Here is a 13,243-nt window from a genome sequence, read left to right on the forward strand (position 1 = left end):
CAAAACTGTGGCATGTAACCAATAGCATTAACTATGGCATAGAACAAACACGAAACTGTGGCATGAAACCAATAATGACGCCAGGACGACTGACTGGCAAAGGCAGGCTTAAATAGTCCTCTGATTAGAAGCAGGTGCGCGTCCCGACACCAGAGGCAAGTGAAAATCATAAGTAGCCATGGTAACTAAAACAAACTTAGGTGTCAAACAGGAACTAAAAGAGTCCAAAACTAACAGAACATAACAAAAACATGATCCGGACCGCGGATCAGGACATTAAATATGAATAATTGTTTCCAACCTCAACAAAAGTCCATATTTTAGTGAAGCTTTGTACACAATATGAAGTGCTATACAGTACTGCAGGGGGCGCCAACCCGTTGATCGTGATCGACTAGTCAATCTTTGGGACCCTATCGGTCGATCGAGAAAATATATATATTTTTTAAGTATTAATAGGACATCAGTGACACCCCCACCCGGAGAATTACCAACAGACCCGCAATCAGGCAAGCATTTTAACACCTGAACACGCCCGCACGTCTCTTTAGCTTCTCTTCCCGCGGCTCCCCACATCACGGCCACACCCCCTTCGCACGGCCACGCACTACACCCGCTTGTCTCGCCAACGCGCATTGCATGACATGCTCATAAATCATCGAGTTTCAACAAAGCATTAAGGCTGACTGTTGCAATGCATCTGACATTTCCTAGCACCCAACATCAAACAACTCTTCCCTCAACCATCATCGCTCGTCTGCGACGGGAACTAACAAGCCAAATAATAGTGCTTGAACATTGCTCCAAAGTACGGATTTGGTGTTGATTTTTTTGTGCATGCAAAACTAAACATTGACTTGTGCAAAGGCAGTAATACATGATAAAACAAGGCAGCAGCTAAAGATGGACTTCCCCGTTTATCACACAGCATAAACCCGCCAGGTGAACAGCTGATTTTACTACTTCCGGTTCTGACGTAAGACAACCATGTGACTCGTGTCCCATATGTGACCATAAGCATACTTGCCAACCCTCTCGGCTTTTCCCAGAGACTCCCGAAATTCAGCGCCTCTCCCGAAAACCTCCCGGGACAAATTTTCTCCCGAAAATCTCCCGAAATTCAGGCGGACTCAGGTCCATGTGGACCTGAGTCCGCTTTCCCACAATATAAACAGCGTACCTGCCCAATCACGTTATAACTGTAGAATGATCGAGGGCGAGTTCTTGGTTTCTTATGTGGGTTTATTGTTGGGCAGTTTCATTAACGTCCTCCCAGCGCGGTAACAACACACAACAACAGCAGTCACGTTTTTGTCTACCGTAAAGCAGTTCGTCTGCCGTAAACAGCAATGTTGTGACACTCTTAAACAGGACAATACTGTCATCTAGTGCATTTGATGAAGGCACTTTTGTGCGTGCCACACAGCAATGCATCATCAGAGAGGGTGTTCAGCATGGTTCGAAAAATAGTGACAGAGAATAGAACAAGGATGGACAATTCAACCCGTAACTCAACAATGAGTAGATGAGTGTTATGTGTGTGTATATGTGTAAATAAATGAACACTAAAATTCAAGTATTTATTTTATATATATATATATATATATATATATATATATATATATATATATATATATATATAATAAAATAAATATATATTTATAGCTAGAATTCACTGAAAGTCAAGTATTTCTTATATATATATATATATAATATGTATATATATATATATAATATGTATATATATATATAAAAAAACAATATATATATTTACACTCCAAAAACTGAATTCTAAGTAAGATTAAATATCTCAAATAAGGGTGATATTTGCTTATTTTCTGTCTGATAAGATAATTCTTCACACTAAGCAGATTTTATGTTAGAGTGTTTTACTTGTTTTAAGTGTTTTGGTCCTAAATGATCTCAGTAAGATATTACAGCTTGTTGCTGAGATTTGATGACCTATATTGAGTAAAACATGCTTGAAACTAGAATATCAACTGATGCAAAGCTGTGTCATCAACACTCACAAGAATAAAACTGCTTTTTCAAAGTAAAAATGTCCTATTTTATGGGTGAAATAAAAAATCATGACTTTGACACAATTGTGTGTCATAATTAAAACAGATGACAGCCAAATGGACTTTGCGGTTTTATTTTCAATGAAACAATAGAAAATACGTACCCGGTACTCATATAGTAGTACAGTTGGCACAGTACAGTAAACTGACAGTTAATATTTAAACATTTATAACATGTGACATTTCTAACAATTTTGAACAGAAATAGATCATGCACATTCAGATAAATTCTTCAAAATTACAATTGAAAAAAAATTGGCCGGGGGCCGGGCTGTAAATATAAATATATAAAATTATATATATATATATATATATATATATATATATATATATATATATATATATATATATATATATATATATATATATATATATATAAAATTATATATATATATATATATATATATATATATATATATATATATATATATATATTCCTTGCACACTAATGACTGAAAGAGAGCGCACTTGACGCGATGTCAAGTTATTGATGGGAAAATGCATTTTTAGACAATATGGTTTGCCTGAGCGGCGAGGAGACCCCGAGAGAAACAAGCGGTTGCCTTGTTGACTTTCCATTAAGAACAATAAACTAGTTAATGCAGAGCGCATATCATTATATCAAGATAATGACACTAGCATTTACTTCATTTAAGAACATTTTTCAACATATTGAGAAAAAAGGTCTGATATTAGTTTTTTCCATCAAGAAAAGTGCACTTGTTATTAGTGAGAATATACTTATTTTAAGGTATTTTGGGGTTCATTGAGGTTAGCTAATTTTACTTGTTTTGGAAAGTCTCGACAAGCCAAATTTTTCTTGTTCTATTGGCAGATAATTTTGCTTAGTTCAAGTAAAATACCCCTAATTTTTTTCTTTTCTTTTCTTGTTTTTGAACACTGACTTTTTGCAGTGTACATACATATATATATATACATATATATATATATATATATATATATACATATATATACATATATATATATATATATATATATATATGTATATGTACTGTACAGGCCAAAAGTTTGGACACACCTCATTTCAATGCATTTTCTTTATTTTCATGACTATTTACTTTGTAGATTGTCACTGAAGGCATCAAAACTATGTCACCTGTGAAGTGAAAACCATTTCAGGTGACTACCTCTTGAAGCTCATGGAGAGAATGCCAAGAGTGTGCAAAGCATTAATTTTGAAGAAAGTAAAATATAAAACATGTTTTCAGTTATTTCAGCTTTTTTTGTTAAGTACATAACTCCACATGTGTTCATTCATAGTTTTGATGTGACAATCTACAATGTAAAATAGTCCTGAAAAAAAAAGAAAACGCATTGAATGAAAGGCCTACTGAAATGAATTTTTTTTATTTAAACGGGGATAGCAGATCCATTCTATGTGTCATACTTGATAATTTCGCGATATTGCCATATTTTTGCTGAAAGGATTTAGTAGATAACATCGACGATAAAGATCGCAACTTTTGGTCGCTGATAAAAAAAAAGCCTTGCCTGTACCGGAAGTAGCGTGACGTCACAAGTTGAAAGTCTCCTCACATTTTCCCATTGTTCACACCAGCAGCGAGAGCAATATGGACCGAGAAAGCGACGATTACCCCATTAATTTGAGCCAGGATGAAAGATTTGTGGATGAGGAACGTGAGAGTGAAGGACTAGAGTGCAGTGCAGGACGTATCTTTTTTCGCTCTGACCGTAACTTAGGTACAAGGGCTCATTGGATTCCACACTCTCTCCTTTTTTTATTGTGGATCACGGATTTGTATTTTAAACCACCTCGGATACTATATCCTCTTGAAAATGAGAGTCGAGAACGCGAAATGGACATTCACAGTGACTTTTATCTCCACGACAATACATCAGCGAAGCACTTTAGCTACGGAGCTAACGTGATAGCATCGGGCTTAACTGCAGATAGAAACAAAAGAAATAAACCCCTGACTGGAAGGATAGACAGAATATCAACAATACTACCAAACTCTGGACCTGTAACTACACGGTTAATGCTGTACCGCCTGACGAAGCCTAGCAATGCTGTTGCTAACGACGCCATTGAAGCTAACTTAGCTACGGGACCTCGATAGAGCTATGCTAATAACATTAGCTCTCCACCTACGCCAGCTCTCATCTGTTCATCAACACCAGTGCTCACCTGCGTTCCAGCGATCGACAGCGCGACGAAGGACTTCACCCGATCATCGATGCGGTCGGCGGCTAGCGTCGGATAGCGCGTCTGCTATCCAAGTCAAAGTCCTCCTGGTTTTGTTGCTGTAGCCAGACGCTAATACACCGATCGCACCTACAGGTTTCTTCTTTGCAGTCTCCATTGTTCATTAAACAAATTGCAAAAGATTCACCAACACAGATGTCCAGAATACTGTGGAATTTAGCGATGAAAAAAGACGATTTAAGCTGGCGACCGACCTATTCCAAAATGTCTGATTCAACTACTGACGTCACGCGCATACGTCATCATACCTAGATGTTTTCAATCGGAAGTTTCCCGGGAAATTTAAAATTGCACTTTATAAGTTAACCCGGCCGTATTGGCATGTGTTGCAATGTTAAGATTTCATCATTGATATATAAACTATCAGACTGCGTGGTCGGTAGTAGTGGGTTTCAGTAGGCCTTGAAAAGGTGTGTCCAAACTTTTGGCCTGTACTGTATATAAAAAACATAGTTGACGCAAGGGTAGATCTTGCTTTGGTTTTTGGCTGAGACCAGGGATCTTGGGGTCGGAAAGGTTGGTGACCACTGCAGTACTGTATATCAAACAAACAAAACATGATGCACCCTGCGTTTTGCCTGGAAGGCATGAAAAACAATGACTGAATGGAGCGCTCGTGCACAGACATGGTTTGTACACGGAGGCATACGTGGCTCAAACTAAAAGTTTGTAAGTAGAAAAGTTCGCAAATAAAAGGGTTTGCATTCAGGATTGATAGGAATGATAAATGGATTATTTTCTCACCTGGTTCTTGCGGTAGTCCTCCTGTGAATGTCGTAGGACACGGTAGCAGAGTCTGAGCATGTACTGGTAGGGAGAGTTCTTCTGGTCCGCTAGCTCTTCCAAACGCAGCAGAGGTCCTTCTCCACCCCCTCTGTCCTTGAAAGGAACCTTCAGGATGCCAAAGATCTGAAGGCACACAAGAACACATCTCATTGTTGAAGGTCCAGGAAGTCCAGGTACGCTGGCGTGTGATAGCTCGCCCACCTGCTTGAGGATGTTCTGCTCCCTCATCAGCTTCTGTCTCTCGCGGTTGGCTTTGGTCATGGCGATGTCCAACACCGTCTGGCCGCTGTTGACCACGTCGGCCACAAAGAAGACCACGTCCTCCAACAGTTTGATGGCGAAGCTGGTGAAGGACACGGTCAGTGCACACACACGCAAACACGCGTGAGAAGACACCTACCGTCGATCGTTCTGACTGATGAAGCCCCGACTGAACTGGTCCACCACCGTGCTCAGCATGGCGCTGGCGTCATTGGCAAAGTCCAGATCTCGGATCTCCATGACAGGAACCGAGACGATGGCAAATGCCTCCTTGTCCTCTTTAGTGGGACACGTTCCTAACTGTGGAAGAATCGTTTTGGATGTTGTTTCTTTCTCCAGATGGGATTGATGACTCATTGAAGGGAAACCGTTCCTTTCAAAGAGTCATTCAAAACACTGGCTCCTTATTATAGTTATTTTTTAACAGTTTTTTTTATTTATTTAAAGGAAACAATCACTGGTATCAATTATGAGACAAAATGTTGATCAGAATAATTTTATTTACACAAACATTACTTTATTGGTTGAAATTACCGTATTTTTCGGACTATAAGGCGCACTTAAAATCCTTACATTTTCTCAAAAATCGACAGTGCGCCTTATAACCCGGTGCGCCTAATGTACGGAATCATTCTGGTTGTGCTTACCGACCTCGAAGCTGAACAAAAACTGAACAAAGCAGCGGGCCAAGGTTGAACAAATTAACCTTTAACATACTCTATGAGCTATCGTCACATCCGCTTTTCATCCATTCTAACATCGTTCAGACCCAGTCACAAGATGTGTGCGGCTTCTGTACGCACACACGAGCGAATGCAAGGCATACTTCATCAACAGCGATACAGGTTACACTGAGGGTGCCAGTATAAAAAACTTTAACACTGTTAGAAATATACGATATAAACAAGAATGACAAACACATTTCAGGAGAACATCCGCACCGTAACACAATGGCCTAGTGGTTAGAGTGTCCGCCCTGAGAACGGTAGGTTGTGGGTTCAAACCCCGGCCGAATCATACCAAAGACTATAAAAATGGGACCCATTACCTCCCTGCTTGGCACTCAGCATCAAGGGTTGGAATTGGGGGTTAAATCACCAAAATTGATTCCCGGGCATGGCACCGCTGCTGCCTACTGCTCCCCTCACCTCCCAGGGGGTGATCAAGGGGATGGGTCAAATGCAGAGGACAAATTTCACCACACCTAGTGTGTGTGTGACAATCATTGGTACTTTAACTTTAACTTTAATAAACACAACAGAACAAATACTCAGAATCCCTTGCAGCACTAACTCTTCCGGGACGCTACGAAATACGCCCCTGCTACCACCAAACCCCCCCCCCCCCCCCACACACACACACCTTGTAGCGTCCCGGAAGAGTTAGTGCTGCAAAGGGTTCTGGTTTGGTGTGGATTCACAGTGTGGCATATATTTCTAACAGTGTTAAAGTTTTTTATTCGGCTACCCTCAGTGTAACCTGTATCGCTGTTGATGAAGTATGCGTTGCATTCAAATGTGTGTGCGTGCAGAAGCTGCACATGTTATGTGACCTGGCTGGCAGATCGGCGGGCCAGTATTAGTGTTAATTTGATATCGCCTCAAGGGCCAAGTGAAATTACACGGCGGGCCAAATTTAGTCCGCGGGCCGGAGTTTGACACCCATGGTGTAGACAGAAAGACCCACCATTAATCTGATGGGTCTCTCCTCGTCGATGTCGATGGGAACGTTGGTGCTCTGGATCCATGTGTTGGTGCACAGGTGCCTGAAGCGCACGTACGAGTTCCTGGAAGCAATCCAAAGCCCCTTTACATGAAAAGCCTCGCAAAAGGAGCTACTATGAACGGTGGCATTTTACTCTGAAAGCACCAACAGGAAGTTCTTACCGCGGTACAAAGGAGTCTGTCTTTTGCAGCGTGGTGGGGTCCAGCTCAAAGAGCGAGGCGATGTCGTTGCCGTGAAGCATGGCCACCAGCTTGTACTTGATCCTCTCGCCGTGAGAGCGCTTGCTGCCGCGACTACTTTCCATCTGCGCACAGGTCAGGGCGGTCAAAAGTTTTTAAATTTAATTTACAATATATATTACAAAACCCAAAAGCAGTGAAGTTGTGTAAATGGTAAATAAAAACGGTTGTGTAAATGGTAAATAAAAACAGAATACAATGATTTGCAAATCCTTTTCAACTTATATTCAATTGAATAGACTGCAAAGACTATATATAATGTTCACCCTGAGAAACTAAATGTTTTTTTGCAAATAACCAAGAATTTTGAATTTAATGGCAGCAACACACTGCAAAAAAGTTGTCACAGGGGCATTTTTACCACTGTGTTACATGGCCTTTCCTTTTAACAACACTTAGTAAACGTTTGGGAACTGAGGAGACACATTTTTGAAGTAAAATTATTTCCCATTCTTGCTTGATGTACAGCTTAAGTTGTTCAACAGTCTCCCTTCTGCTATTTTAGGCTTCATATTGCACCACACATTTTCAATGGGAGACAGGTCTGGACTACAGGCAGGCCAGTCTAGTACCAGCGCTCTTTTACTATGAAGCCACGCTGTTGTAACACGTGACTTGGCATTGTCTTGCTGAAATAAGCAGGGGCGTCCATGAAAAAAAGACCTTGCTTGGATGGCTACATATGTTGCTCCAAAACCTGTATGTACCTTTCAGCATTAATGGTGCCTTCACAGATGTGTAAGCTACCCAAGCCTTGGGCACTAATCCACCCCCATACCATCACAGATGCTGGCTTTTCAACTTTGCACCGAGAACAGTCCGGATGGTTATTTTCCTCTTCGGTCCGGAGGACACGACGTCCACTGTTTCTAAAAACTATTTGAAATGTGGACTCACCAGACCACATAACACTTTTACACTTTGCATCAGTCCATCTTAGATGAGCCCGTGCCCAGCGGAGCCGACGGCGTTTCTGGGTGTTGTTGATAAATGGCTTTCGCTTTGCATAGTAGAGTTTTAACTTGCACTTATAGATGTACCAACCAACTGTAGTTACTGACAGTGGTTTTCTGAAGTGTTCTTGAGCCCATGTGGTGATATCCTTTACACACTGATGTCGCTTTTTGATGCAGTACCGCCTGAGGGATTGAAGGTCACAGGCATTGCCGCTTACGTGCAGTGATTTCTCCAGATTCTCTGAACCTTTTGATGATTTTACGAACCGTAGATGGTGAAATCCCTAAATTCCTTGCAATTGCTGGTTAAGAAATGTTTTTGAACAATTTGCTCACGCATTTGTTGACAAAATAGTGACCCTCGCCCCGTCCTTGTTTGTGAATGACTGAGCATTTCGTGGAAGCTGCTTTTATACCCAATCATGGCACCCACCTGTTTCCAATTAGCCTGTTCACCTGTGGGATGTTCCAAATAAGTGTTTGTTGAGCATTCCTCGACTTTCTCAGTCTTTTTTGTCACCGGTGCCAGCTTTTTTGAAACATGTTGCAGGCATCAATCCCAAATAAGCTAATATTTGTAAAAAATAAAGTTTACCAGTTCCAACGTTAAATATATTGTCTTTGCAGTCTATTCAATGAAATATAAGTTGAAAAGGATTTGCAAATCATTGTATTCTGTTTTTATTTACCATTTTTACAACGTGCCAACTTCACTGCTTTTGGGTTTTGTAATTTCCCCGCGTGATAATGTGAGGATGGGCCAACTCACCGAGGTGGTCATTTCAGCGTTGTCGCCTCGGTAACCAGGATTTTCCTGCAAGGACACAATAAACGTGCAGAACTACTAATCCCATAATCCATTGCAACTTGTTGTAAAAGGACAGAGTAGGCCACACTTCTATACACTTTGCAGCATTTATGACATCATCAATGTGTGGACTATGACCAAATATACTGAAAGATGTACTTTGAACACTGAGGGCCTGATCTACTGAAGGTTTGCCTGCACTAAAACACGCACAAACTTGATAGCGCACACAAAGATCATCTACTAAACTTATGTGCAGAGGATTGCGTCTCTTAAGTGAGCAGAATAAAGAGCGCAATCCATTTTGCGCGTCTCTCGTTATAAATATACAGAATATTTGCTGATTATCGAAACGCCCACAAAAGTAGGAGAATCAACTTGTTAATTTCCTGTTAATATCGTCTTACTTTCTGTTGTAAGGCGCTTCTCTCTACACTTATTACACTTTACTAAGACCTTATTTTTTCTGTTGTTTCAAGCTAGCTTTTCCCTGAGGGTGGGGCGTGGGGGGCGTCACAGAAAAAAACTGCGAAGCAATTATTTTAGAGAACAAAGCATTAAGTGAAAAAAAAAAATGACTTAACACTTTTATGAATGAGGCCATTATGGATCCCCAAGATCTTTAGTTTATTTTTGTTTTTTAACTGTCATTGGTCAAAATGTCTGTTATGAATTATTGACTTGTATAAGGCTTTAATTACTTCACATCAAATATTCCATTTTAATTTATTTATTTTTTAAATTTTGTGTTTTTGCCATAAAAAATAGGGTTTGACAAAAAGGGCACAAAACACTAAAAAAAAAAAAAAAAAAAAATGTACTTCATGTCGACGGATTGATTTGTAGTTGATCTAGACATTTAAGCATTGAAAGTAAAAAAAAATGTAATTGACTTAACACTTATGAATGAGGCCCTTTTGGATCCCCAATATCTTTAGTATATATTTTTTTAACTGTCATTGATCAAAACCTCTCTTAATGCTTCAATTACTTCCCATTAAATATTCCATATTTTTTAATTATTTTGTTTTTTTGCCATAAAAAATAGGGTTATCTTTGATAAAAAGAGCATAAAACATAAAAAATATTTTTACTTTATGTCGACGGATAGATTTGTAGTTGATCTAGAAATTTAAAAACTGAAAAGCACTGATTTAGAGAATAAAGCATTGAAAGTGAAGAAAAAAATGGACTTAACACTTTTATGAATGAGGCCCTTTTGGATCCCCAAGATCTTTAATGTATTTATTTTTTTTAACTGTCATTGGTCAAAATCACTGTTTCAAATTATTGACGTATTTAATGCTACAATTACTTCAAATCAAAAATTCCGATTAGATTTTTAATTTTTTTTTTATTTTGTGTTTTTGCCATAAATAGGGTTTGACAAAAAGGGCATAAAACATAAAATGTTTTTTTTTTTTTTAACTGTCATTGGTCAAAATCACTGTTTCAAATTGTTGACTTATGCTTCAATTACTTCAAATCAAATATTCCAATTATATTTTTTATATATTTTTTTATTTTGTGTTTTTGCCATAACAAATAGGGTTTGACAAAAAGGGCATAAAACACTAAAAAAATAATAACTTCATGTCGACGGATTGATTTGTAGTTGATCTAGAAATTTAAGCATTGGAAGTAAAGAAAATAAAATAGACTTAACACTTTTATGAATGAGGCCCTTTTGGATCCCTAATATCTTTAGTATATATTTTTTTAACTGTCATTGGTCAAAATCTCTGTTGTTATGAATTATTTAATTATTTAAGGCTTCAATTACTTCACATCAAATATTCAATTTTTTGTTTTTTATTATTTTTTGTTTTTGCCATAAAAGTAGGGTTTTCTTTGATAAAAAGGTCATAAAACCTAAAAAAATATTTTTACTTTATGTCGACGGATATATTTGTAGTTGATCTAGAAATTTAAAAACTGAAAAGCACTGATTTTACAGAATAAAGCATTGAAAGTAAAGAAAAAAATGGACTTAACACTTTTATGAATGAGGCCCTTTTGGATCCCCAAGATCTTTAATGTATTTTTTTAACTGTCATTGGTCAAAACCTCTCTTAAGGCTTCAATTACTTCACATCAAATATTCCAAATTTTTTTAATTATTTTGTTTTTTTGCCATAAAAAATAGGGTTATCTTTGATAAAAAGAGCATAAAACATAAAAAAATATTTTTACTTTATGTCGACGGATAGATTTGTAGTTGATCTAGAAATGTAAAAACTGAAAAGCACTGATTTAGAGAATAAAGCATTGAAAGTGATGAAAAAAATGGACTTAACACTTTTATGAATGAGGCCTTTTTGGATCCCCAAGATCTTTAATGTATTTTTTTTTTTAAATGTCATTGGTCAAAATCACTGTTTCAAATTATTTACTTATTTAATGCTACAATTACTTCAAATCAAATATTCCAATTAGATTTTTTATATATTTTTTTATTTTGTGTTTTTGCCATAACAAATGGGGTTTGACAAAAAGGGCATAAAACATTAAAAAAAATAAAAAAAATAACTTTATGTCGACGGATAGATTTGTAGTTGATCTAGAAATTTAAGCATTGGAAGTAAATAAAATAAAATAGACTTAACACTTTTATGAATGAAGCCCTTTTGGATCCCTAATATCTTTAGTATATATATTTTTAACTGTCATTGGTCAAAATCTCTGTTGTTATGAATTATTGACTTATTTAAGGCTTCAATTACTTCACATCAAATATTCCATTTTGATTTTTTTATTATTTTTTTGTTTTTGCCCTAAAAGTAGGGTTTTCTTTAATAAAAAGGGCATAAAACCTAAAAAAATATTTTTACTTCATGTCGATGGATATACTTGAAGTTGATCTAGAAATTTTAAAACTGAAAAGCACTGATTTTACAGAATAAAGCATTGAAAGTAAAGAAAAAAATGTACTTAACACTTTTATGAATGAGGCTCTTTTGGATCCCCAAGATCTTTAGTATATATTTGTTTTAACTGTCATTGGTCAAAATCAGTGTTTCAAATTATTGACTTATTTAATGCTTCAATTATTTCACAACAAATATTCCATTAAGATTATTTTTGTGGGTGGGTGTTTTTGCATAAGGGCATAAAACATTTAAAAAAAAATGTAACTTCATGTCGACAGATTTGTAGTTGATCTAGAAATTTAAGCATTGAAAGTAAAGAAAACGTTTTTTACTTAACACTTATGACTGAGGCCCTTTTGGATCCCCAATATCTTTAGGGTATTTTTTTTTAAACGGTCATTGGTCAAAATCTCTGTTATGAATTATCAATCAATCAATGAATCAAAGTTTATTTATATAGCCCTAAATCACGAGTGTCTCAAAAGGCTTCAATTACTTTACTTCAAATATTCCATTTTGATTTATTTATTTTTTGCCATAAAAAAATACGGTTTTCTTTGACAAAAAGGGCATAAAACATAAAAAAAATGTTTACTTCATGTCAATGGATAGATTTGTAGTTGATCTAGAAATTTAAGTATTTAAAGTAAAAAAATATATTACCGTAGGGATAACTTTTAAAGTGTTCTGACTGACACCCTTTCTGGTTTACAGAATTTTCAGAATTTACCCAACTTAAAGGGAGCCCCGAAAGTAAAAATAAATAAATAAATAAATAAAAATAAAAATATTGGTTTTAAGATTGAAAAATGCTTTGATTTTTCAGTGTGCGGCCCTCAGTGGAAAAGGTTTGGACACCCCCGTTCTTTACAGACTGTCACTTCTTGTTTCTCTTCTACATCAAACTGTTTTCATTCATTGGTTGAGGGCTCAAAAGAGTACTGTTGCCATGGTTACCTCAGCTGCCAGGTAGTTCCCAGTGGCCAGGTGTTTGAAGCGGTACAAGCTGTTCCAGTGTCCCGCCCCTCCGCGACACGGATCATGGTGGACAACCTAAAGGGGGAAGTGATGTAGGAGCCTGACGGTAACTTGATGGTTTTACCGGACTTCGCATCGTACCTCGACCTCCCACAGGGCGTTGGAGCTGGTCGCCGACGTGGCCGACTGTCTGAGTGTGGTGCGAAGGAAAACGTGAATTTTGCTCTTGTACTCGTCGCAGGTGAGAAACTTCTCCTGCTCAGCGTGGAACAAGCGCACCACGTCGCCCTA

General features: G+C 37.6%; 1 protein-coding gene across 1 annotated transcript in view; it reads right to left on the reverse strand.

The window, feature by feature from the left end:
* The window catches only part of itpr3 (inositol 1,4,5-trisphosphate receptor, type 3), a 152,268-nt gene that overhangs the window by 97,922 nt on the left and 41,103 nt on the right, over nt 1-13,243 (reverse strand). The window contains exons 8-15 of the mRNA XM_061924344.1: nt 13,094-13,240; nt 12,932-13,027; nt 9,066-9,110; nt 7,263-7,405; nt 7,063-7,162; nt 5,516-5,676; nt 5,317-5,458; nt 5,074-5,238 (exon numbers count right to left, since the gene is read on the reverse strand). Of these exons, the coding sequence (XP_061780328.1) occupies nt 5,074-5,238; nt 5,317-5,458; nt 5,516-5,676; nt 7,063-7,162; nt 7,263-7,405; nt 9,066-9,110; nt 12,932-13,027; nt 13,094-13,240 (999 nt within the window). The remainder of the gene's footprint in view (nt 1-5,073; nt 5,239-5,316; nt 5,459-5,515; nt 5,677-7,062; nt 7,163-7,262; nt 7,406-9,065; nt 9,111-12,931; nt 13,028-13,093; nt 13,241-13,243) is intronic.

This window comes from Nerophis lumbriciformis, linkage group LG01 (genome assembly GCF_033978685.3).
Source record: "Nerophis lumbriciformis linkage group LG01, RoL_Nlum_v2.1, whole genome shotgun sequence".
In the NCBI taxonomy this organism is placed as follows: Eukaryota; Metazoa; Chordata; class Actinopteri; order Syngnathiformes; family Syngnathidae; genus Nerophis; species Nerophis lumbriciformis.